The sequence below is a fragment of the Mastigoproctus giganteus genome, chromosome 1 (genome assembly GCF_048544385.1).
Source record: "Mastigoproctus giganteus isolate SK-2022 chromosome 1, ASM4854438v1, whole genome shotgun sequence".
In the NCBI taxonomy this organism is placed as follows: Eukaryota; Metazoa; Arthropoda; class Arachnida; order Uropygi; family Thelyphonidae; genus Mastigoproctus; species Mastigoproctus giganteus.
The window spans coordinates 253,401,164-253,412,713 of record NC_143575.1 but is presented as its reverse complement, the minus strand read 5'-3'; the positions used below and the strand labels follow the sequence as shown (position 1 = coordinate 253,412,713).

The 11,550-nt window shown below is 39.9% G+C and overlaps 2 protein-coding genes across 3 annotated transcripts; one reads left to right on the top strand and one right to left on the bottom strand.

The window, feature by feature from the left end:
* Nucleotides 1–2,131: 2,131 nt before the first annotated feature.
* Nucleotides 2,132–3,796, top strand: LOC150091781 (uncharacterized). The gene has a single exon (XM_090369675.1). The coding sequence runs from the start codon at nucleotides 2,327–2,329 to the stop codon at nucleotides 3,794–3,796; it is 1,470 nt and encodes a 489-aa protein (XP_090225801.1). The 5' UTR covers nucleotides 2,132–2,326.
* Nucleotides 3,797–4,008: 212 nt separating this feature from the next.
* On the bottom strand, nucleotides 4,009–10,887 carry LOC150091780 (proclotting enzyme-like). 2 transcript variants are annotated; one of them, XM_090376906.1, is made up of 8 exons: nucleotides 10,754–10,887; nucleotides 8,902–8,998; nucleotides 8,222–8,806; nucleotides 6,879–6,949; nucleotides 6,387–6,475; nucleotides 4,798–5,063; nucleotides 4,480–4,619; nucleotides 4,009–4,394 (listed from the first exon to the last, which is right to left on the bottom strand). In XM_090376906.1, the coding sequence occupies exons 2-8, from the start codon at nucleotides 8,984–8,986 to the stop codon at nucleotides 4,236–4,238; spliced, it is 1,395 nt and encodes a 464-aa protein (XP_090233032.1). In that variant the 5' UTR covers nucleotides 8,987–8,998; nucleotides 10,754–10,887; the 3' UTR covers nucleotides 4,009–4,235. The 2 variants fall into 2 exon arrangements, with proteins under 2 accessions (XP_090233032.1, XP_090233040.1); XM_090376914.1 differs by having other exon boundaries at nucleotides 8,902–9,002; nucleotides 10,757–10,885.
* Between the last annotated feature and the right edge of the window lie 663 nt (nucleotides 10,888–11,550).

Below are 11,550 nucleotides of genomic sequence, written 5' to 3'. Positions count from 1 at the left end.
ACACAAATCGAATATAAACGAACTATGAGTTATATCATGTGGGGATAGAGCTCCCTTAACTTTTTAAGCTTCCAATAAATATCCCTTAGCAATCATATTTCTCTTCCCTGTTCACCCGACCAAAACGAACCCCAACATGCGCTTTTTACTTAGCTTTCCATTATATAAAACATCAGTTGCTTGTCAGCTTTTTCACAGGGATGAAAGACTTTTTCCCTTACAGATTCTTGAATTTTTGAGATTTCCTTAAAACGTAGAGCACGTATTGATGTCCACTTTTCCTTTAAGGGAACTCGAAAAGGGCCCTTCCAGCTTCGGAGAACTGTCTACTGGTTTCTGTAAATATCTTATATTGCCAGAGAATAAAATATATCTTTTATCATATCTTCTGTTTGGTCTCTATTTATTACAAATGTTTTTCAATAAGTCACTGTAATTCAACATGTTGTGTCAGCCCAGAATGGTGCTGCGTTTTGAGTATAATGAAAAAGAAGTATTAGGAAAATTAACTTAAAATTCTGATATTCTTAACGGATTTCTCGTTTAATTTTAAAAACACTTATAGGAAGTTGACTCCATTGACGTATTTTTACCTTATCCAGATGAATGAAGATAAAATTTTAATACTAAATTTACCAATCACAGGAAACCTAACTTAATCACAACACTGCTTCAATTTAGTTTCTTTTTCAGTTGCACTTTTGTTTTTCACATTGGCCAGATTAGTTATTACAGGGCAAGGACAAAAATCGATTTCTCATTCCAGTGACTTGGATTTTTCATATCATGCAGGAAAACTGACTGTAGAAAACAGAGTATAATAGATAAAATCGCTGACCTTACCACACCAGGTGGAAAAGATCCAAGTTCGAATTCTCTAAATGATGCGAGCAATTTTTATGATTGTTTTTTACAACGTAGTCAGTCTCAGGAGAGGGTTGGTGGATTTTCATCCAGAAACTCGGGCTTTTCTTCCAGTAAACAGCAAACCTGAAGAATAAAGGCAGTTACGGATACAGTATACTGGAGCCTCATAGCCTTGGTTGCTTTGGCGCTCAACACACAGCTCTCTTGGGTAGCACAGTTGATAGAATCCCCGTCCTCCCCACACCAGATGGCAAAGACCTGAGTTCGAGTCTCGTCAATGATGTGAGGAATTTTCAAGGGCCTTTTTAACATGATTGAGTTAGTCGGGTTCAGAAGAGGGTAGCATGGCTTTTTCTCCCGGAAACTCGGGTTTCTCGTCCAGCAAACAGAAAATCGACCTATAAATCTTGGCAGAGTCAAAAAAAGTGACATATCTTCTTGAAGAATGTCCCCCTCAACCAGCCCGATATTGTTCGGGCTGGATGCTCTCCTACCATGTTACAGACATACTCAATAGGAGAGAAATCAGGAGATCTCTCAGGCCAGTGACATTGCAGAGAAACTGTCCAACAGCAGCAATTTTCGGGATGGACTGTCCATCCTCGTGGAGTCCCTGTTCATATTTTGCAACTGATAATAGCGTAATCTTACTCTGACCTTCCAATAGCTGAGCTTTTGATTCTATCCTCTTCCCATTCTATCTCTCTCATTTTTTCACATTAATACCCTACTGGAAAAGAAATCGGTCCCCTGGTGGTTGATGTAATAACTATCTCGTGTGTCCTTTCATTAAGCTGAGTGTGTCATCAAGTATTTGACTTTGCGTGTTCCAAAATGTCCAATGACTGTTTGAGAAAATGGACAAATACATTTTGTTTGCTAAAGAAACATGGCCTTCGATGATATTTATCGAACATCCATTTAAGAAATGAAAAAGGGTTCTTAAGATAGATCAATCCTTAGAGTACTTGAAAAGGTCTTCTTCCAAGTACAATAGACTTATGGATATTTATGACGTGGTTGGAACGAATGAACTGTTTCTTAGTGAACTGTTTTATCGGATCTGCAAGCGCAAAATAATTAACAGTTCCAAAGAGAGAAAAATCATGGAATTTTCCTTAGTACATATCTCCTAGCAACCAACTTTTCTTTCAGATGGCTGCCATTGGCAACCACTTGCCCCTATTCATAAATACAGACCTTGTATTGCTAAATATAGTTTATGTTTTCTTTGATTACAATGCAGTGGATTTTAGCACTTCATTCACAGTTGCTTTGATCTGTCTGTCTGTCTGGCGTATCGATTATCTACTAACTTACTCTCTTTATCGATTACAGAGAGCAAACCATTTCTTATGTTCGCCAAATGCGAGGAAAAGCTGGTGTAGCGTGTCAGGAAGTTTTTGTAGATGAGCGTGTGTGTGAGCGAACGCTACTCACTCACCGATGAAGTCACGTGATGGACACATCGCAGGAGTTTCGTGCCAGAACTATATCAGTAGAAAAAAGGAGACCATGGCGCCTAGGGCATCGTTTTAGAAATGTATCTTCTCGTGATACCCTCTATGCACAGATGTTGCGGGTGTTTTCGCTACAGTCTCAGTTTCGGATGGCAAAAATGCGGGGCACCGAGGTGAGGGCCTACTCACATGATTGGAACTGCTTGTATATACTGAAGCCGGTGTTGATGTCTTTGACAGTTGTAGGTGTTAACGTTCCCGTGACCTCAACTACAACTCCCAAATCTGGATGTCTCAAGTCTGGTAGTGGACTGTGGAGCCTGATTGTGATGTTTTGTCGGATTCTCTATCTCGGAACCAGTCTCACTAACGTGGCTGTTGGGACCTTCTCCTTCGATCAAATCTCTATCATCTTAGCTACCATCAGCGCCTGCCTGGCTGCCTCACTTCTCACTTTAAACACTTTGGACTTGAAGAAGATTTTGGGTCGTCTAGATGGAACACTACGCCATCTTCCTTCTAGTCGGTATGGTCTTCGTAGCAGTGGACGACTGATCATAGGGTTGACGGTGACGGGTTGGTTATATATCCTCCTACGTTGGGTTGCCATGTTGTTCGTAGTGGATAACCTTCCCCCAGAGCAGCAGTTTCAAGCAATGTTCTACACCAGTCCTCCTCCACACTTAGCAAACGTATCTGCCTATTTCTTTGTGGCCACGGTATGGACCTTGGAGATCCTCTTTGTCCACGGGACTCTAGTATTCACCCCTATACTCTTCATGTCATTTTGCATGCTTCTATCGGAAGCATACGTGGTGCACAACCGGATTATCTCTGACATTTCTTCCACCGACGCTTCTGGATGTGAATTTAATAAGATACGGACAGTTCATGAGAAATTGTGTTCGCTTGTGTCACAAGTGGATTCTATCTTCAACAAGATCATCTTCTTCTGGTATTTATTTCTTCTTGTGAGTGTTTGTCTGGATATTACTCAACTGTTTACAGATGATACCTTGCTCAAGAACAAAGCCAAAGACGATGTTTTGTTCTATAGCCTTAAGGTCACCTATTCGGCCGTGTCCTTTTTGGGCACGTGCGCTACAGCTGCCAGAGTATCTCAGGAAGCTCATGCAGCCTTATCTACAGTACACGCCCTGTCTTTGAAGAGCCACCGGATGGATATGAACTCCAAAATGGAACTTCAATTTTTTCTAAGTCGACTCACCGCTCCGACAATTGGATTGAGTGGATGGAATTTCTTCATCATAAACAAAGGTTTCATTCTTAACGTTACTGCAGCGTTGACCACTTACGTGGTTGTAATCATTCAAATGAATCCCAAGGCCATGAGGGTCATTCACCACTTGGTGGCGCAGACAGTCAATCAGACGAATGCCAATAACAATAACAATAACAATCAACAAAGCAGCAACGCCACCACAAACGCTACTCAGACTGGAGAGTGACACCACATAGGTGTGTGATATAATTTAATGGTGCACCCATCCAGCAATCAATGACTACACTAGGATTTAAGAAAGGTAGAAACCATGGAAACTAGTCACATGACTTTCCAAATAGAGTTATGCGGTAAGTTCTAAGCAATCTATAAGTCAACTTCTTTCTGTCTATCTGTATATTAGTAAAGAGCTCCAACTTGTAAGAAATAAACGAATGATCAATGTTCCTGGAAAAGATCGTGTAGTGTGTTTATTTCTAAAAGCTGATGTCTACAAATTTTGTTTTAAATGTCTCTATGGACTGGACCTCAACGCTTCTCATAAAAAAAAATCTTGCAAAGCACTTCTCTTGGTATCAACCGCTGTGGCAACGGTTGGTATTAAGAGATGCCAACCACTGTACATCCAGCAAGGACATCGATGCAATTTGAAGAGTACATCTTCATCACACCATATTCGCCTTAATCCAGTTGAAGTACGTGGAAACTCTGGTGTATATTCCTGGGTATCCTGGTTCGGCACAATTTAATCCCCAAGATACGATACCAATCACCGACCAACGTCCATCCAAGTCTTCGTTCATCAAAGGACCACCCGAGTCACCCTACAACAAGATAAATTTTGGCTTAAATAACACCAAATGGATTTCAACTGGAAATAAAAGTTGTTCAAATATATCCGGTTCTTACCTGACACGAATCTCCTCTCCCATTTCTGTATCCAGCACAGAGGAACTCATTGCTGATGGTCCGAGTGAAAGTTCTATCACAGTCTGTGTTGTTCCATACAGGAACAGTGATTTCGCGAAGGACTTCGCTGGTGGAACCCCCTGAAATGGAAAAGGACATCACTGAAATATCAAAGAATAGGTTCTCAAAGAATCTTGGAACTCTGTAACCATGGTAACGTCATTAATGTGACTCTTTAATATCGGTTAAGATTTTCGCAGAATCTGGGGGTGGGATTTTAAAATAATGGTCTTTTTACGATAATTTCAGTGAGCTTACCAAAAGATAACATTCCCCAGCCAGTCACTGTGGCCATTTCACCAAAGTAGTCTGCATTGGGCAGTGGAAGACAGATGGGCACTATATTGCTGGAGAAGTAAGCAGTTCTGGACAGCTTCAGCACAGCGATGTCATTACGGTTGGTGTTTCTCTCATACTGAGAATGAGGACGAATGTCATCTAGGTCGAAATCCTGGATTCTTCCATCGGTGTCGTTGCTGAAATCGTATTCTCCAAGACGGACAGAAATATCAGCTGGTGAAAGTCTGCAATGGAATCACATCAACTGAATAAAGAGAAAAGAAACCTGCCAGGGCTATAAAGAACATATTTTTGGGGGTAAAATACAATAGAGAGTATTGTCTCAATATAGCCAGATCAGTTTTATAAACTTTAGTGGTAAATGACGCTTGTATGCAGTCCATTTGAGCAGCCACCAATGTTCATCCGAGTTTTCTTCATTGTTCTCCATCCCATGATTATCTTTTTCTTCCTCAGCATACTAATGTGATCATGGGAACCCAGTTTCAAATCAATTAGGATTTCAAGGTCTCTGCGTTTCTTGACGACTGGGACTATCCGTGTGTTGCTGGCTGAATTGTGGCTAGTGTGGACTCATTTATCTCAGGTGATTGTAATATTCTCCAGTCTCTACCTTTCATTCTCCTTAGGCCATCTTCCTAATAACCACAAAGAAAACCAACATCCATAACCGAACAATATCGAGTATTGAGAAATGAATCTTGGCTGCCTTGGTATATCAGCCCTAAACGAAATTTGATTTTGACCTTGCAATTTTTAACGAACATGTTGGATAAATTTTACAGTTACAACTGCCTCGAAAATGATAACAATCTTATCAAGAACCAATGCTTGGACAAGCAACCTAACACCTCCATCTTCAAACACAAACGGTATGGACGCGAAGTATGGAAGATAACAAATAATCCCTGAAGATCGAATAACCTCAAAATCGAGAGCGATGTTCAATAGAGATTAGTTGAGGGCAATCAAGCGCAATCTTCAAGTCACAATCAAGAAGGTTAGCTCCCCTGCGCCATCCCAAATATACAACTACCAGACAGCATTAATCCGATGGATTGGTTGGAATATATTATGAGATTCAGGGAGAGAAAGTCCCAAAATTTTCAAGGAGGAATGTCACTACATTATATGATTTAAGGAGAAAACCATACTCTCCCGATATTGGCTGGATGCTGAATATTCCAACAAGACTACTTTCCATCGCCCTCGTGGATAACACAGTTGGTAAAGTCTCCATTCTCTCCACAGCGGTTGGAAAAGACCTGAGTCCGAATCTCGTCGATGATGGGAGGAATTTTTATGGGCCTTTTTCATAATGTGGCTGATTAGTCAGTCTTAGGACAGGGCAGCTTGTTTTTTTCTCCCGGAAACTAGGGTTTTTTCTTTAGCAAACAGAAAATCGGCCACATAACACAAGGAGTTTCGAGGGATGGTTACAAATTACTACAACCTTTCCAGTCAGCTCTGATGAAGTTATTTACAAGCTATTGTTTCTTAAAACAAGATTCATATTAGAATAGTAGGTGAATGAAAGAAATATTTACCGAAGAACACAATGTGCTGCAGTTAGGACATGAAATTCGCTGATGAGAACCCCTCCACAGAACTGTCCGGTTTCTCTAAGCAAGGCAGCCTATGGAGAGAAAGAAAAATTATTTTTTTTTCTTTAAATACTATTTAACTGTGCGATCCTTCATAGCAATGGCCAAGATCCTTCGAAGCTATGGCCAAAAGAGGGCGTATTCCCACTTTCAGTAGGGGCAAATGGGTTAGGAGGACCACATCTTTACCTTCCTCGTTCGATAATTGTTTCTTGGTACTCAGGAAGTCTATATTTCATTAATTGCATTGCCACTCACCTTGACCCAACAGTAACCCCAAACAGGCTCATTTTCTTAGTCCTTTGAAGGCCATTCTATAAATTCAGTATTAAACCAGTTTCAGTTTTCTTTTTCTCTTTACTAATATGGCGTAATCGAGTCTTAGTTATGATCCCATTAAATGATTAATAGATTTTAAGAAATGGAGAGACTCACCATCCACGTCCAGTCCCCTTGATTTGATACAGTTCCTCCAACAATACGTGTTTTGTAGATTCTGCCACATCCTGAAAAATAAAATATTTTAAATATCCACAATACGCTTTTGAGTAAGAATCCTAAGAATACAATTGAGTAAGAATCCTAAGAATAAAATGAGTTGGCATCCATCAAAGAGAGAACATTTGACAGTACAGGGGGTGTTAAAAAAGGTGCGGATATTGTGGGGGGGGGGGGGAGGTTTTCGTTGCATTTTCCTTGGTCCTCTGTTCCAATCGTTAATTTGAAGTTAGACAGTAAAAGGATGCTGGCTGGTTGCAACACGTGTTCGGTTTGGAAGAAAAGCGGGAATTATAGAAGCCAATTCAGAAGAATAGTGCCCATCTATAAAAAAAGCATGCAGCAGAAACATTTATGAGACAGAGGGTGGAGAGACTTTCTTAGAGATGGATCATTAATTAACGTAACTGCCCTCCTTTGAATGGAGTCCAGAAATCGAGAGAGTTTTTGGGAACATCGCCCCAGATGTGGGAACAATGTTCCATGGTAAGGCGGATTTGACAGAGCCAACGGCTGTTTGGAAGAAAAGTAATGCCGATTTTAGATACAGAGGAAGCAATATTAGTAATGTGCTTATTCCAAGAGAGTTTAGAAGTCAGAGTAATCCCCGATAGAGATATATGATCTTGGCTACAAATCGGAGGGACTGAGTTTTAAAAGGATTGAAATCAAATAAGTTATCTTTGCCCTACTGGAAAATTACTTGAAGATCAACATTTAAGGAATTTGTAGTGCATATTCGAGAAGTGGAAGCTGTTTGTGATTCTGAAACTGGAAGGTGGAATTTTGGGTCAATGGAAGAAGGCCAATTAATGCACAAGTGGGAATTAGTGGAGAAGTTAAAAGACAGAGAGCCATTTACCATTACTCGCGAGCTGTCAGACAGAAAACTGAATACCAAAAAAAAAAAAAAACAATCGGCAATCCATAAGATGGATCCTTGTTTAGGAGACATTTTATGCTAAATGCGATATTGGAATCTGCGCAGTAGACATATTAAGAGCAAGTCCTTCAGGTTCACCAAAGTTTACCATTGAATTTTCCCAGAGATGAGTAACATATTGCGTATCATCAGTGGATCGACAGTAAAGGAATTCATATTAGCGATCACTAATCAGATGGAAGGTTTCGAAATCGTTAAAGTTAGCAGTTGATGAATTTCTCCATTAATTTGGAAAGAGTAAAGGTAAGGGATTTGTTATTCTCTGTACGGTACATAAAAATAAAACCTATTTCTTAGTCATTGTTTTTCATTTACTGAATTTTTAAAGTTCTCTTACTCTCATCAAGATCTCCGGTTGCAGTTGGAAGCGCAGATGTTCTTGGATCAATCAGAGGTGGCTGAGAGGGTGCTGGTGTGGACATCGAAGGGACGTAACTATCGGGACAGCAGACTCCAATATATCTGTTGTTGATAACACACATGTAGCTGCGGAAGGTCCTATAATTGTTCATGAACCCTTGGAGCATGCAGTTCTGGACAAAACTGCAATGTCCTGATCTGTTCCGAAAGGAAAGGCAACTCCCAAATCTATCTGAAGGATCTACAGAAATAAGCAATGATCTTCTTCCAGATGGTAGTTCAAGTTCATCCGCACCGCGATTGATATATTCAGAGAGAATCCTTTCGGCAGTTTGTTCACTACCATCCCACTCGATCTCCCAGTCTGGTTCGTACTCAGGAGGCCTCCTGGTAGGATCTATTGCTTCTTCTGCAGGTTTATTACCTTCCTTCTTAGCTTGACCCGGAGAAACTCTACCACCTTCTTCACCTTGTTTCTTAGCTTGACCAGGAGGAACTCGACCACCTTCTTCACCTTGTTTCTTTGCCTGTCCTGGTGGTAGGTTACCGCTATTCTTCCTCCCTAAATAAAAGTACAACGACTTTAATTTATCTTCTTAAAAAGATTATCTTTGATTAGTAAATGTTTATTAAATATATAAATAGTTCAGAATTTACCTTGTCGTTTAATCCTAAGGATTCCTTCCGCATATATTACCACAAAAAGAAAAAAGTATAAGACAAACGAAACCCTAAGAATCATGTTTGATTGTAACTGTAAAGAAAACAAATGTAAGATTATTGAATTAAATTTTTAAAACATTGAATAAATATTTAATTTTTCAAATTATTAACTTCATTTCATTAAAGGAATTATTGGAACTGCACTGATAAAGATAAAAGTCAAAGTTTTGGAATTGGCCGAGTTATTCGGTCTCAGGTGAGGGTGGAATGATTTTTTTCTTCCGGAAACTCAGGTTTTTTGTCCAGCAAACAGAAAACCGACCTCAGAACACACACACCATAATTTACAAGGAGTAATATGGCCTTAGTCGCTGATGCTCCTAAAACCCTACAACAACAACCATCCTATCAAATGGAATGAAACCGCTGATGAATGATTCCTAGGTTGATTAAGACGTATTTCATCCACTAGAAAGAAGAAAGCCAATTTTATAATTTCGAAAACAAGGTGGAGGTCCTACGAGGTCGGTGTACCCTGAAGAATCTGCAAATTAAACCATAAGTGACATCATTAATGGATGTCAAACAGAAGTTGCCAAGGATAGAGAACGGGTCATTAAAAGGGCAGAAGATCTCCTCATTAATCTCTGAATCCGTATAATAGACTACATTACATCACCCTCTTGAAGTTTAATGTTTCCTTAATAAGTCCCTTAATATAAACTCAATAACTTGATGATTTATTAACTTCCTTAATAAACGACATAATTTACTCTGTGTAGGCACTATTACATCATTCTGTAAAAATTGCGATATTACATCATCATTATGTAATATTAGAGTGGTATTGCGTCATCTTGTTTATCAAATCATCCACCTGCTGCTATTTGTTTTCATTCTATTCAGCAGCGATAGACACGCACTCAGTTAACCCCAAAGAAGAAGATTGTAATAATTGCCTTCCAGAGGGATGGTTTTTCTAGTCGATATATCTGCAAAGGTTGGTTGTTTCCAGTCCACTGTGCCAAGGTTACATAAAAGGGAATGTAAGACCAAGATGTCAAAAGAAAATCTGAAACTGGACTGAAACTGCAACACTAGACAGATGTTTGAAGTATCAGTGCCCCTTTTATTGTCATGCAAGTTCCAAAGATCTAAGATTCATCTGGAAGGAACATATTGAGGTTAATGGAAGTGATAGAATTGTTCGAAGACGACTTGTCGCGAGTAGTTTGAAAGCATATCGACCTTGTAAGGATTATTGGCAAAATCCATTAGTTAAAAACAACACTGTTCGACAATGAAGCGGGACAAAATTATGGTGGTGTACAATAGAATAACAATGAAATGAGTAGAAAGCCACAAATTTCGAATAGGTATGAGGGACAGTTATAGAGGTTGTATAAGAATTACCAAAATGGTCACATTACAGAAGTCGATACAAGATGCTCGAAAAGTTGGTCCGTCTTGCTGTTAGAGCCAGATAGTGGTCTGTTCTGGTTGACGCAGCCATCGGGCGACCTTGGCCAGATCTTCTCCTAATGGTTCCTGTCTCCTAAAATTGCTTCCACCGAAAAGACATTAGTGACATATTTCTCCTGACACAATTTATAACCCATATGACTTAAGTTGCTGGAGCGCCTAAAACCCAACAACATCGACAATCATATGGACTGCAGTGTGTTTCGATGATTATTGCCATCCTCCCTGTGGAGAGGATGGAAATTTAAATTAATTTTAAATTTAGGATTTAGAAGCAAGGCACGAACAGAGAGTGGGACATGTACATACTCATAAGATAGACTAGATAAAGGTTTCTTACAAAATATTCCCTATCAATGCCTACCTGTTTTAGGGTAATCCTACTGTAATGCTGGACTACGAAGAGAGATCGTTTGATTCCAAATGCATATCCAGTTAAAGATAACTTCAAATTAAGAACTTAAGTCTTTTAATAAGCAGATTTCCTCTTAAAATGTATTCGTACGTTGTGGAACTCCTTTGACTGCGTAATGTTCCAAGAACTTGTTTTGATGCGTTGATCAATGTCGCGACAAAATCCCCTCGCGTTTCATATACAGTAAAAACCTGTTTTCTTGTTATGGGTTAGACAAAGAGACGAAGGTCAGAGACGATCTCGTAAGTCAAGGAAATGTATGACGGCTGATTCTCTTTTACCTGACCTCAAGTTCCCTTGACCTGACAACACAACCTCCGAGACAGGTAGATATGTTTAGTAACCAGAAAAGTGATCACCTGGAATGCCTTCTCCAGTGCCCGTCTACACCAGGAGGAGGCGGGGCACAACTAAGCCTGAATGGTTAATAATAATAAAAATCCCCAACCACTGGTGTTGTGAAAGACCAATGGTGGCGTGAAAGACCTAAAAAATAAATAAATAAAACAAAAGAGAGAGACCAGCAAAAAATAAATCCATTGGTGGAGAGCGAGACCAGAGGATGGCAATCCCGTGCCCAGGAGCACCATCCTGAGTACCAGCAAAATCCTGTCTCTAGCACAAGGCTGAAGGGGGGAAAAGGAAGGGAACTGTAGGGAAAGGGGTAAAAGAGAATAGTTCGTTGGATAACGTCGGTGTCTGCATGAACATCATCTGTGAACTAGAGGTGGTGAAGTCCCCTGAAT

Bases quoted from the DNA above. Each gene is read 5' to 3' on its own strand.
- LOC150091780 (XM_090376906.1), bottom strand. From the start codon at position 8,986: ATGATTCTTAGGGTTTCGTTTGTCTTATACTTTTTTCTTTTTGTGGTA. The intron at 6,950-8,221 runs GTAAGAGAACTT...TTTATTTTTCAG, and splicing joins AACCGGAGATCTTGATGAGA to GATGTGGCAGAATCTACAAA. The intron at 5,064-6,386 runs GTAAATATTTCT...ATTCCATTGCAG, and splicing joins GCAGCACATTGTGTTCTTCG to ACTTTCACCAGCTGATATTT.
- LOC150091781 (XM_090369675.1), top strand. From the start codon at position 2,327: ATGGACACATCGCAGGAGTTTCGTGCCAGAACTATATCAGTAGAAAAA.